Genomic DNA, 13,491 nt, shown 5'->3' with positions numbered 1-13,491 from the left:
CTAATTATAAATTAGATAAAATTTAATCCCATATTACTCAATTCAATGGTGTAGAAGAGATTCCCCTTTGTTAAGGAAAAATCCCAATATCCAAAATCATATTTAATGTTGGTCAAACATCAAATAGACATTAAAATACAAGATTGAGTAACCAAAATTAACATTAAACATAACTAATGGGTAAAAATGAGTCCAATCCATCAATAGGTTCATAGTTCTTCTAGTTCTAAGAGATTCAGCCACATAAGTCTGGAAATTATGAAGCCGAGGCTTGTTCTTGCTTGAAAGATGAGATCCAAGGAAATACTGTGTTATGTCATGGTATAAACATTAGGGCTCACAAAGCTGGTGCAGTTGGATTGATTGGAGAGGTTAGCGATTGTGAAAGTATTGTGCCACCTGGCGTAAGTGTATTTCATTATCTCATATTATCTTCAAAAGATTATAATATTGTTGAGTCATACACGTCAACAACGCATCACCCAGAAGCTGAAATACTCGAGCGAGACTGTTGTGGATAACTCTGCACTAAGAGTAGCTAAGTTCTCTTCACGTGGGCCATGCAAAACAGTCCCAGAAATCTTGAAACCAGATATAACTGCCCCGGGAGTGCATATCTTAGCGGCATATTCACCTCTGGCTTCACCATCAGCTAATTACACTCGAAGTACGATATATGCATTCATTTTCATGTATATTTCTTCACATGTGCATGTTTTCAGTTCATTATCAGCTTATAATTGCAGCTAAGTAATCTTATATGTGATTCACTTTTCAAAATGTTATGTCATGTGCTTCTTTTTCTTTAATTTTCTTTTTCCACTATATCGGAGAAAAAGTGCTTATGTTTATATGTATGTATGTATGTATTTCTTCTTCACGTGTTTTCAGTTCATTATCAGCTAATAATAACAATACCGCAGCTAAGTAATCTTATGTGTGATTCCCTTTTCAAAATTTTATATCACATGCTGCTGTTGCTGCTTCTTCTTCTTCTCATTCCACTATATAGGAAAACAATGCTTTTCTTTTGAAATTTTCTCTTAAAAAGAAAACTGATGTGAAAATTCTTCTCTCAAAACTTCTTCCAAATTTTCTCTCATGCATGTCAAGTTTCCATTGAATTTTCTCTCAAAAAGAGTAAATAAGAGAACAATCCAAGTGAGAGAAAAATAGAATTAAAATATACATTAGATAGTGGAAAAAGTTTCTCTTGAAAGAATCCAAAAGAAGTGTTTGAAAGAAAAAAGAAATTACCAAAAATAAAATAACAAAAATAAATATTTCTCTTTATAATTATGGAAAATTTCCATGGTCCGAAAAGTGTTACGTACAACGTTAGTTCTCGCAAATTGCTTCTTCAGGTGTTGACAGACATTTAGACACAAGAAGGGTCAATTACAGTATTCTCACGGGAACTTCTATGGCATGTCCGCACGTGTCTGGAGTGGCAGCATATGTGAAAAGTTTCTATCCAGATTGGTCTCCAGTAGCCATAAAATCTGCTATTATGACAACAGCTAAACCTATGAATGGCACTAACAATACAAATCAACGAATTGGCGATGATGAGTTTACTTATGGATCAGGACATGTTAATCCTGTGCAAGCCATTGATCCTGGGCTAGTTTATGATATTTCAAAACAAGATTACATAGAAGTTCTCTGCAATCTCGTTTATAACACTTCAGTGATCAAACTATTCTCTGGAGAAGCAAACATTGCATGTCCAAAATCTTCTGATGGATCCTTGACAAGAAATACAAACTTTCCTTCAATAGTAGCAGAACTACAATCTATGAAACCTTTCAGTGTTAAGATTAACCGAACAGTCACAAATGTTGGATTTGCTAGCTCAAAGTACAAGGTAACCGTACATTCAACTCCAGGGGTCAACATTATACAGTGGAACCTCAGGTTTTGACCTTCAAGTCTTTGCAAGAGAAGCAATCTTTTGTTGTCATTGCTGGAGAAAAATTACCTGCAGAAACAGTAGTGTTCACTCCGCTCGTTTGTTCTGGTGGCACTCATAATGTTAAGGATCCTATTATTGTAAATGTCTTGACTTGAAGTCGAATAGAGGTTAATATAGACTTCAAATTTGACTAGTAAAATACTGAAGAATGTGGTAAAATTGAATATTGATATAGGGTATTTTGTTTGGTTTGAGAAATTCTGTGCACCATCCATGGTATTCTCATTACATTACATGAATAATTGATCGTTTCATGCATTTCATGGATTACTAAAGCTATAAACGGTTGGAAAAAAAAATCCCAATTCATGCGGGATATTCAATGTTTTATAAAAGAAAGAAAGAAAGAAGACCAGAGGTTTGACTGTCATGTGCTGGTGTTGAGGATAATGATCCTCCCACATGTCAAGTGTTGAATTGACATTGAGAGAGGAGGAGATAGTGATGAGAGGAGACAAACAAATACACTTCATGGTTCTTTTTTTGGCCAAAAAAAGCATGCATGGTTTAAGTGATAAGTACTGCTTCATAATTAATTATTTCGGATTTTATATATAATTTGATAATAAATTTGTATCCATGCATTTATATACAGGAACGTGAACTATTCATTAGGCGAATAATGTATTTGATTTCTAATTTCAGACCAGGTTCAGTTTATCTGGTTAATAGTTATTCTCAATAAAATTTTCAACCCTTTATGTATATGTATGTATGTATGTATATAATTTGACCATCAATAATTGCAGCCCTTCGTTTCTCAGCCTTTCACAAAATGGCCAAGCAAAATTCCGTAGCTTTCATTTGTTTGTCTTTGATTCTTCTTGTATTCACATCATCAATTCCATTACCATGTGGCGCTAGTGACAAAAAAGATGATGATGATCGGAAAATTTACATCATCTACTTGGGATCACTTCCTCAGGAATCATCTTACTCTCCGACCTCACACCACCTTAGTATTCTCCGACATGTTTCTAATAATGGCGTCAACGTCGACGACGTCAATGAAGATGTCACAGACTCCTTGATTCGGAGCTACAGTAAAAGCTTCAACGGGTTTGCAGCAAAACTCACAAATGATCAGAGAGACAGGATGGCTGAGATGGATGAGGTTGTCTCAGTTTTTGAAAGCAGAACATATCGAACCCAGACAACAAGATCATGGGACTTCCTGGGATTCACCGAGAAAGGAGCTGCAGCAAGAGTAGCGCGCAACTCGTTATCATCTACAGAAAGTGATGATGTTATAGTCGGAGTTATTGACAATGGAATATGGCCAGAGTCTGAGAGTTTCAGTGACGAATGTCTGAGAGGTGTTCCTAAGAAATGGAAAGGAACTTGTGCTGGTGGGAAGAACTTCACATGCAACAAGAAGATAATCGGAGCTAGGGTTTATCCCAAGGATCGTGATACTGCAAGAGACCAAAACGGCCATGGAACTCACACTGCCTCAACAATAGCTGGGAATATAGTTCGCCATGTTAGCTTCTATGGAATAGCAAATGGTATAATTGTAAATACAATAACTTTATATGGCTTAGAATTCCAGGCTTGGGCTCTAATGCCGCACCTTTTAGTTATATAGATCCTATTTGTGTTTTTTTTTCCCCTTTGAATCATTAGCTGTTTCAAATCCTGATATCTTGCGGTCATGGAACGCACAATTTTATATTTTTATTATTATAAACAAGGTTGTTTAAACTTCATGAAAAAACTTCCTAACCTAGCTCTAGAACCAATTTAAATAACGCTGGTTTTAATCCTTATGAGAATTCAGTAAACCTGCATAAAAGTAGTGCAATGTGATTTATCTTCTTTTAAATAAAATTGTAAAAATATACAAAATTACGCCATTCCATGACTGCAAGATTTCAAAATGTAGAAGCGCTATAATGATCTAAAGGAAAAAATTGAAAAGGTGGGATATTACAAGAGGTATTATTAGAACCTCAAACCTTGGAATTTCATATCATAAATTTTTGGAAAAAAATATAACTTTTAGTTCCCAAATTTTTTCTCATCTATCAAACTTTGGACAGAAATAGCTCAGTTCTTATAGTTTCTTAGCTTAGAATAACTTGATTCTTATTGTTTTTAAACTTACTATAACTTAATTTCTATAATTTTTTAACTCAATTGTATGGGTTGAATTGTATTCGGTCAAAGTTTAGAAGCTAAACCAATAATTAGAAAACAAATTTAAGGACCAGAAGTTATAATTTCTTATCTTTTTAACTATAAACTATTGGAAACTCTATTATATTGGAGCTTTAGAAAGATGTGTTTTTTAAATCTGGCAAGTGATATTTGAACTGAACAGGTACAGCAAGAGGAGGGTCTCCATCTGCAAGAATTGCTGCATATGTAGCTTGTGATTATAACGGACTCATTTGCACAGGACAAGATATCTTAGCCGCTTTTGATGACGCCATTTCAGATGGCGTCGACATCATTTCAGTGTCCTTAGGGTTTTCAGACATCCTTGATTTTCTCAGTGACGCCATAGCCATCGGATCTTTCCACGCTATGAAGAGCGGAATCCTCACAGTCCATTCCGCCGGCAACAGTGGCCCAGAGATTGCCACCGTCGCCAGTGTCGCACCATGGATCCTAACCGTTGCTGCAAGTACTACAGATCGCAAAATCATCGACAAGGTTGTTCTTGGGAATGGCAAGACACTAACCGGTGTTTCCATTAATGCTTTTAACTCAAATGGGTCAAAGTATCCTATAGCTAACATAAATGGTGATCCGTTGACTTGTCCTAAAAATAATTCACGTGATTGTCCTTGTCTTGACGACACAGACTTGGTCAAAGGTAAGATTGTGTTATGTCGAGAACTACCTCAAGGCAAGAACGTTAAGGAACATGGTATTGTGGGTGTGATCGAAAATGCAATTCGTGATTATGCTGAGGTTGTGTCGCTACCTTCACTGGAGATTCCCAAGGAGGGTTTTGAAAGTCTTGTGTTGTACACAAACTCAAGTAAAGACCCAACAGCTGAGATTATGAAGAGTGAGGTTGTGAGAGATAAAACTGCTCCAAAAACAGCTTTTTTCTCTTCACGTGGACCTAATCTCGTAGTTGCCGAGATTTTGAAGCCTGATATAAGTGCCCCAGGGGTTGATATCTTGGCTGCATATTCACCTCTTGCATCAGTTTCAAGCAGTTCAGAAGACAAAAGATCTGTGAGATACAGTTTTTTATCAGGAACTTCAATGGCTTGCCCTCATGTTTCTGGAATAGCTTCATATTTGAAGGCCCTTCACCCGGATTGGTCACCTGCAGCTACAAAATCAGCCATTTTAACCACAGCAAAACCCATGAAGAAAGTGGAAGTTTTGGATTTGGTTGGTGAGTTTGAATACGGATCAGGACTTCTGAATCCAGTACAGGCCAGTGATCCTGGGTTGATTTATGACATATCTGAAGAAGATTACGTGAGAATGTTATGCAACTTAGGGTTTAACACTACACAAATTAAGCAGATTTCTGGAGGTAATTATAGCAGAAGATGTCCTAGCTCTTCTCACACAGACATGGTGAAAAATCTTAATTATCCTTCACTGGCGGCTAAAGTTGAGCCTTTGAAGTCATTCACTGTTCAGTTCAATAGGACAGTGACAAATGTTGGACTTGCCAAGTCAACGTTCAAAGCAAGTATTTCATCACCAAGTTTTAATAATATGACTTTGACAGTGAAACCTAAGGTTCTGAGGTTCAAATCATTGAATGAGAGGAAATCTTTTGTGGTCGATGTTCGTGGAAAGGAACTTTCGGATCGTTCAGCAATCTCATCGTCGTTGGTATGGTCGGATGGCAGACACGTTGTGAGAAGTCCAATTGTTGTGATGGCGTATAACACTCCTTAATTGATTAACTAATTAGGATCGATCGACTGCAATTTCTTATTTGTTATCTATAAATTTGATGTCCTTCTTATATGATATATGCTAGAAAAATAAATTTATAAAATAAAATCTAGTTCCTTCTCTACAACGAATTTCCCTCCTCACATCACCCAACAATAGATATCTTAGAATATATGGGAAAACATAATTATTAATTTTTATAATTTTATGATATTTTGTTATTAGTTCTTATATTTTTTTTTAAATGTTCTAGGTCTTTATAGTTTTTCCCATGTTAGTCCTTCTATTAGAGGGATAATTGTAATGACTCTAGAGAAATATGAAATTAACAAAATTAATTAGTAGCATATTTTGATGTTACTAAGTTTTGGAATAAATATGACGAGAAACGTCGGTGTGCTGGTGGAAAATTGGCTGGTAGCTTATCCTTTTGGTTTCGAGTTCGAATCTTGTAGTGCAAAATGAGAAATTTCATTTTTGCTTCAGTTTTCAAAAATTACCAAAATGCACCTATTGATAAAGGAAAATAAAATACAGCACACTATTGGATTTTTTTTTTTTTTTAACCGGCTCTCTTCTCCATCTTCATTTGAGAGTGCCGACAAAGATGAGAGGGATCTTGAACCTTTGAGACCTAATGACTCTATATTTTCATGTATTTTGAGAAGTTTTATTAGTTAATTAGAGAGTCATCTAGTTATTTTTAATTAATTATCTTGTGTTTAGAGTTTATTTTGATGTTAATTAGCTTGTCTTGTAAATATTGTATTTTGATTTTGTTTTAGAGGATTTTTTTTTGTTAATTATAGTCATTTTGGATTTTAGGAAACTCTAAAAGAACTTGAAAGAGGTTAAGAAAGAAAATATAATGACTTTCATGAAGAAATTGAATTATTATGATCACCTGCTACAGCAGCCACCATAGTGGGTCAATATTATAAGGCAAATTTTGAATTAGAAACATGGCCCACTATAGTGAGTTTTGCACCAGAACGCATAGTTTCAATTTTTCTATCTAATAAAAGAGAAAAAGTAGGGTATTTTGACGGAGGCTTTGTTTTTTACATTTTCTAAAGGTCCAAAGGTGATTTTGAAAAGCTTGAGACGATTTTGGATGTTTCATACTAGAACGCACAGTTTCAATTTTTCTGTTTGATAAAAGAGGGAAATTAGGATTTCTTGAGGGAGGCTTTATTTTTTACGTTCTCTAAAGGTCCAGAGCCAATTTTGAAGAGCTTGGGATGATTTTGGAGCTTTATGTTTCCATTGAGTTTTTCTTTACTTTTCTCTTCTTTCTCTTATACATTTGACTTGGTCCTATTATTTTGCTATTTTGAGATTGTATTTAGTTATGTATAGTTGAATCTTGATGCTCTAAAGTTCTATGAACTCATTTTCTCTAGTTGTATCTTAATTTACTGATTACTTTATGATTAATAGATGTTTTATGTTTTAATTCTAGTTTTTATTGATGTTGCTTGATAATTGGCCACCATTAAGTAATAACTTGGAGGAACAGAATGAACTTAGAAAAGAAATTTCTATTTAGACCATTCGAATTGAATGCTTAAGATTAATTATAGTAATTTGCCTCTAGGACAGGAATGTACTTAAAGGACATAAGTGGTTAGAAGGGATTTAAACTTAATGCTCTTAATCTAATTTTAGCAAGGAATTATTGGATTAGAATTAAGTAAGATTTTGAGTAATCGAAAGATATTTAAAAATTAATTCTAATGTCCTAACCGTTAAAATTGAAATTAAAATCAATTTAATTGATAAGTTAAGTGCAATGGAGCAAATGAGGGATTAGAACTCTAGGGTGCTTTCCTAATCATTTCTTGACTTTAGAGTGCTTTAAAATCTCAGTTGCCTACTTTACATTTTATTTTATTCTTAACTTGAATCATTCATCACTTAATGTTGCTTACTTAACTTGAATGAAATTGGGAATTTAGTGTCTAGTTGCCAATTTAATTAATTCTATGTAAGATCAACCTTGATTTGGCATTAGATACAATTGTGACCCATACACTTGCGGTGTCTTTTTAGTTTTTATGTGCATCAAGACCCTTCTTTGCAATTCTCCTCCTCTTTCAGTCGTCGGCGAGAGTAAGTGAGTAAGGGGTTTTCCCAAGTGCTGTTGCTGGAGGTCACCAAATTCTTCACCCTTTATTTCATGCTGCCTAAATTTCTCTCTATTGTTCATGTCTTGCTTTGTGTGTTAGTGTGTTGCTGGATTCTTCTTCCTCCTCTTTCGTCTATATGTCGCTTATGTATGTGTGAAGTGGGAGATCTTTTACTACTAGAGGTTGCCAAATTCTTCCACATCTTCCTCTGTCCATGCTGTCGCTTTGCTGTCTTTGTTCATGCTTCTTCCTTCTTTTTCCCATTTGTGTGATTTATTGTGGGTAAGCTCAAAGGAACCTTCCTTTTTTGTTGTTGCATCACACATTTGATCCCTCAATCATGATCATAGTGATGTCTGAATGATTGGGGTATTAGTCTTATTAGATTTATTGGAAGCTATGTGGATTGAAATTGTTAGTTAGAAATTTGATGATATGCTATGAATTTTTAATGCACTCTACATGTTTGATAAAATGTCTAGAAGAGTTGGAGTAGAGTAATTAACTATTTTTAATATATTAAGGACTAATATGAGGGATTTAAATTTATTTTGCATAAAGAGATGATTTTAAGAAGCATAGAAAATTTATTTAAATGTTCAGAAAATTTTTAATAGGAGATTTGAAGAGTAAATTTTTTGCTGTGTGGTTGATGACTTATAAACCATGTTATTGTTGCATGATTTGAAATGTGATAAATGGATATTGGTCTATGGTAGCAACTAAGTGTGATGAATCGGTTACTGGAATAAAAAAAGATTGATTCTCCCTCATTGTTTGTTGTAACACTTGCCCCGAGTGTTATCCAAAAATCACACAACAACAACAAGCCTTTATCCCACTAGGTGGGGTCGGCTACATAGATTGCAAGACGCCATTGTGCTCTATCATTTATCAAGCTTTTAGGAATATTATTAATTAAGAGATCGCGTTCAACAACTTCCAAGAGTGTTCTCTTAGGCCTTCCTCTACCTCTCTTAATCGGACTCAAAGTTATATGTTCTACTCTTCTCACTGGTGCCTCCCTTGGTCTTCTTTGTACATGCCCAAACCATCTTAACCGATTTTCTACCATTTTTTCCTCAATAGGTGCCACCCTCACTTTTTCGCGTATGTGCTCATTTCGAATTTTATCTTTATGTGTATGTCCGCACATCCATCGTAACATTCTCATCTCTGCTATTCCAACTTTATGCACTTGTTGTCCTGTTAGAGCCCAGCATTCACTACTATATAACATTTCCGGTCTGATAGCAGTGCGATAAAACTTTCCTTTAAGTTTATTAGGCACCTTACGGTCACAAATAACTCCTTTAGCTTTTCTCCAATTAAACCACCCAGCTTGAATTCTATGTGAAATATCTCCACTGATTTCGCCATCATTTTGAATAATGGCTCCCAAATATCTAAACTTTTCCACTTAAGGTATAATTTGATCTCCCAATTTCACTTCCAAATTATTTTCGAATAGTCCTTTACCAAATTTACAATATAAATATTCCATCTTACTTCTACTCAGACGAAAACCTTTCGACTCCAATGTCCTCCTCCATAACTCAAGTTTGCAATTAACCTCTTCTCTTGTCTCTGCTATAAGAACTATATCATCCGCGAAGAGCATACATTTCGGGATTTCCTCTTGAATATGTTCCGTCAAAACATTTAAAATCAAGTTGAACAAATAAAGACTCAGAGATGATCCCTGATGTAGTCCAATCTTTATAGGAAAATCCTTTATTTGACCACTAGGCGTTCTTATCCAAAAATCACACAATTCAAATAAATTAAGTATGGTTAAGGAGTTGATTCTAAAACTAACTTAAGAAATAAATCATTTAAATCACTAAATAGATACATCATCGCAAAATAAACATTTAAAACCTTTATAAAAATTTATAAGTTCTACTTATAGCACACGGAAGCAAGTTAAGCAAAAGCGAGGTAAAAAGATGCTGTCATAACAGCATTAAATTGCTATCATAACAGCCCTCCCAGGCTAACTTTTAGGAGGCGCCATTCTTAATGATTACTAGTAGTGCACCAAATTTCAAAAAGATTTAACAATCAGATTAAAAATTGGATGTTATAAGTTTGTCATTTTTGCTGTCATGACAGCACATTTAGACCAATTTTTGGAGTGCACCATTTCGTCATCTGACATCTGATCAGAGCGATTCCAGAGCCCATACATCAAAATCAAAGGATAATACAAGTATACCAAATTTCAAAAAGATCCAATGGCTAGATCAAAATTTATGCATGTTACAAATTCAGCAACTTTGCTGTCATGACAGCATTAAATAAATGTCATGACAGCACTTTTGAATTAACTTCTGGAGTATACCGTTTCTCTGTATGATGTCCAATCAAGGTGATTCTAAAGCCCACATGAAGATTATAAAATGTTTTACTTGTGATCCAAATCTCAGGAAAATCCAACGGTTGGATTGAAATTCAAATACCCAGATGCAAAAGTACAGCTTTTTGGTAAAAACCATTTTCAAAATTGTCCAAATCTCATCCTAATGGTCACAAACCTGTGAGAATACTTTGGACATATCAAATAGGACTAAGAGTGCCTAATAGAACATTCAAATGATAGAAAAACTCCTTATATCAAAATTTGACCACCCGGGTGCCATTTCTCAAAATGGACCCTAAACCCCCAAAATGTACGAATCATATAAGAGTAGTCAAAAATCAATTCAAATACCATATATTTATATAAATGCACATGCTAAATATTTTTTCTTCGCTCAGATATCCCCATAGGGCCCACGCACCTACTCTCTCTATCCAAGATGTATGTTGCCCTTAGCATACAATTCGCAATGCAACCATTTTACAATTGTGTGTAAAATCACACATATTCATATATGTACACCAAAATAAATATTTACTTGTAGTAAAAACTTTGTCTATCAAATGAATCCATCAAAACCACATACCATAACCAAGTTCCTTAAACACAAGCCTACAAGCGGTAAAAATTCATACACAATCCACACATATGCACATATATGTATAGTCATATCCTACTGGCATTCTAACCTAAATACATTACAATATACTTGCTCAAAAGAAAGGGGTTGCATATCTTTACAATCTACAAACAAACCCTAGCTCGGCTCTTTTTCCCATCCATTACTGGATCCTTTGCTTAGACTTGTAAATATTATGAAGAAAGGGGTGAGACAACCATAGTCTTAATAACAGAAAAATCAATATTTCTTATTACAAAAAAAGCCATAGTCAAGTAAATAAATAATAGATTCAAAATAACATATAATTAACTAATTAAAATGTTTGAATGTATAAAATAGGCCAATATGATCTTTCCTAACCAATAGAATATCCCTTGACACTCTTTAGCTTGTAGGTAAACCTTACACTCACTGTACCTCCACAGGTATAAAATATAAACCAAGGCATGATCTAGTTTACCAAAGCATCGGTGTCCCTTCAACGTGAATCTTAAGAAGTCAAAGCTAACTCTCTCCTAGAGCCAGCCCGACTTACTCTTCATGTGAGAGCTACCTTGGCCTAGGTACTTAACCTCACATTTCATATGTCGGATTTTCTCTCCCACTAAAAAGTATTGAACACTCAATTCTCTAACCACTTTAGTGTACTGAGCCCACAATACGAAAGGCAACACTAAGTACTAACAGTGAGTCATAGAATATCACAAGGCCATATCTCCCTATTAGTGAACTCCTACCGAGATCATGCCTTCTATTCTTTTCTACCTTTCTCGAGTATTAACCACTTTAACACTCTAGGATAGTATAACGCTCATAATTTATCCCTTAAGTAGTTCCTTAGCCTTTCTAAGTTACCAAACCTAGTTGTACTTTCTAAGTGTAACTTCATTTTTATGACCACAATGCATGTTAATAATCTTATTTTCTTAAATAACATCATTATTAAATAGATAGTAAACACATATGCATTATTATTAAAGTAATATTCCATAAACCCTTATAAAACACATTTTATTTGCATTCAATTATTTAAAACATGTAATGCATGCTAGATAATATATCTACTCAAAAATAGCTAAACAAAGTAATAAGAAATATAAATTCTTCTATTACCTCAACCCCTTTATACCAAAAGGGTTCCCTTTATATAAAAATATGACTTGACTTGTCCTTTAACTTCCAAACAAATTCCACCAACAATCCCTATAACATATAAGTGATCTACATCACTTATCACAGCAAATAGCATAAAAGAAGACTATAACTCATACCACATAACTTGGGTCAATGAGCTATAATCTATTCTAATGGTCCATATATTAAACTGACCAGTCACATAGCATCACTTAACTATCAAAATCATTTATTAGCCACCACTAGGTCAATTTCCAAACCATACAATATTTAATCAACTAAAAACCTTTACTTAATACTACTAACTTTCACAATGAGCCCTTATAATGAAAACTAAAGTTTAATTTAAATCTTATTGGCTTCAAATAGCATGATTATAACTAAATTAATAGGCTTTAACTATTAAAGAGCAAAACTCAATCTCTCGGGGTTTAATTTGTGCCCAAAACACCTCTTTTCATCCAATTATCCACTCAAAATATTAGAACACCATATAAAAACTCAAAACAACCTCTTAAGAATCTAAAGAAACCAAAGCTTATAAAAATAAAGCCTTTGGGATCAAAATTTAAAAATTCTCTCTTCCAAAAATTGAAAAAAAAATTAAGAGGAAAGGAAGAGGATTGAAGTAGAAAATTTATCTACTGTATAGCTGAGCTTACAACAGCTACAAAGCCTTCCAAATTTGAGTCTAAGTCCTTTTCTTCCTCCTCTCTTCTTCCTCTCACACTCTCATCCGTGCGTTTCTTTTCATTTGTTTCTACTTTCAGTTTCTGCGTGCTGTTTCTTTTTAAAAAACTGATCTTAAAACATTTTGAGAAAAATTACAAAAAAGAGCCCAATATTTTTTATTATAGCATAAAAGTTCGGGTCAATTTTGATAATTTTTTTCATAGTTAAAAATAAAATAAAACCAAACTTTTGCTTAGTAAAATTCAACTATGAACTTCTATCAAATTATTCTTAATTTTAATTTAATTATAGATATTTTATTTTAAATTAAAATTGAGTCTTAAAATTTTTAGGATGTTACATTTTGCTTGATGCATAAATGGGAGAGCAGTTTGGACTTAAGCAAACTAAAATTCAGGTTTAAAGTGGATGGTTTTTTTTTTTTGAAGTGATTCCATTATAATTGTTTTGGTTACTGGTTGAGGAGGATGGTAGTGAGTTAGAATTGTATATAAGTTTAAATTGATTCTTGATGGGATATGAATTTAGAAAGTATAATAAATCTAAATGTTGGTATTGAAAATTATTGGGCAAGAGTTAGGAATCCCAATTGATTAAATTAGGGGTTGATGTTGAAAGGTCTGGGAGAGGATCATGTCTCAGTCAAAGGTTTAGTTGTGGCTAAGGTATTTTGGAGGAATTTTGCGATATAGAAGATGGT

General features: G+C 34.0%; 1 protein-coding gene across 1 annotated transcript; it reads left to right on the top strand.

The window, feature by feature from the left end:
- Positions 1–2,750: 2,750 nt before the first annotated feature.
- LOC129302795 (subtilisin-like protease SBT4.3) lies at positions 2,751–5,851 on the top strand. The gene is made up of 2 exons (XM_054941675.1): positions 2,751–3,483; positions 4,299–5,851. The coding sequence occupies exons 1-2, from the start codon at positions 2,751–2,753 to the stop codon at positions 5,849–5,851; spliced, it is 2,286 nt and encodes a 761-aa protein (XP_054797650.1).
- The last annotated feature ends 7,640 nt before the right edge of the window (positions 5,852–13,491 follow it).

This window comes from Prosopis cineraria, unplaced genomic scaffold, assembly GCF_029017545.1.
Source record: "Prosopis cineraria cultivar Desert tree isolate PC_DT_omini unplaced genomic scaffold, ASM2901754v1 PC2, whole genome shotgun sequence".
Lineage (NCBI taxonomy): Eukaryota > Viridiplantae > Streptophyta > Magnoliopsida > Fabales > Fabaceae > Prosopis > Prosopis cineraria.
Note: the sequence above shows the minus strand (reverse complement) of the source record. Positions and strands in the feature narration are given on the sequence as shown.

Bases quoted from the DNA above. Each gene is read 5' to 3' on its own strand.
- LOC129302795 (XM_054941675.1), top strand. From the start codon at position 2,751: ATGGCCAAGCAAAATTCCGTAGCTTTCATTTGTTTGTCTTTGATTCTT. The intron at 3,484-4,298 runs GTATAATTGTAA...TGAACTGAACAG, and splicing joins CTTCTATGGAATAGCAAATG to GTACAGCAAGAGGAGGGTCT.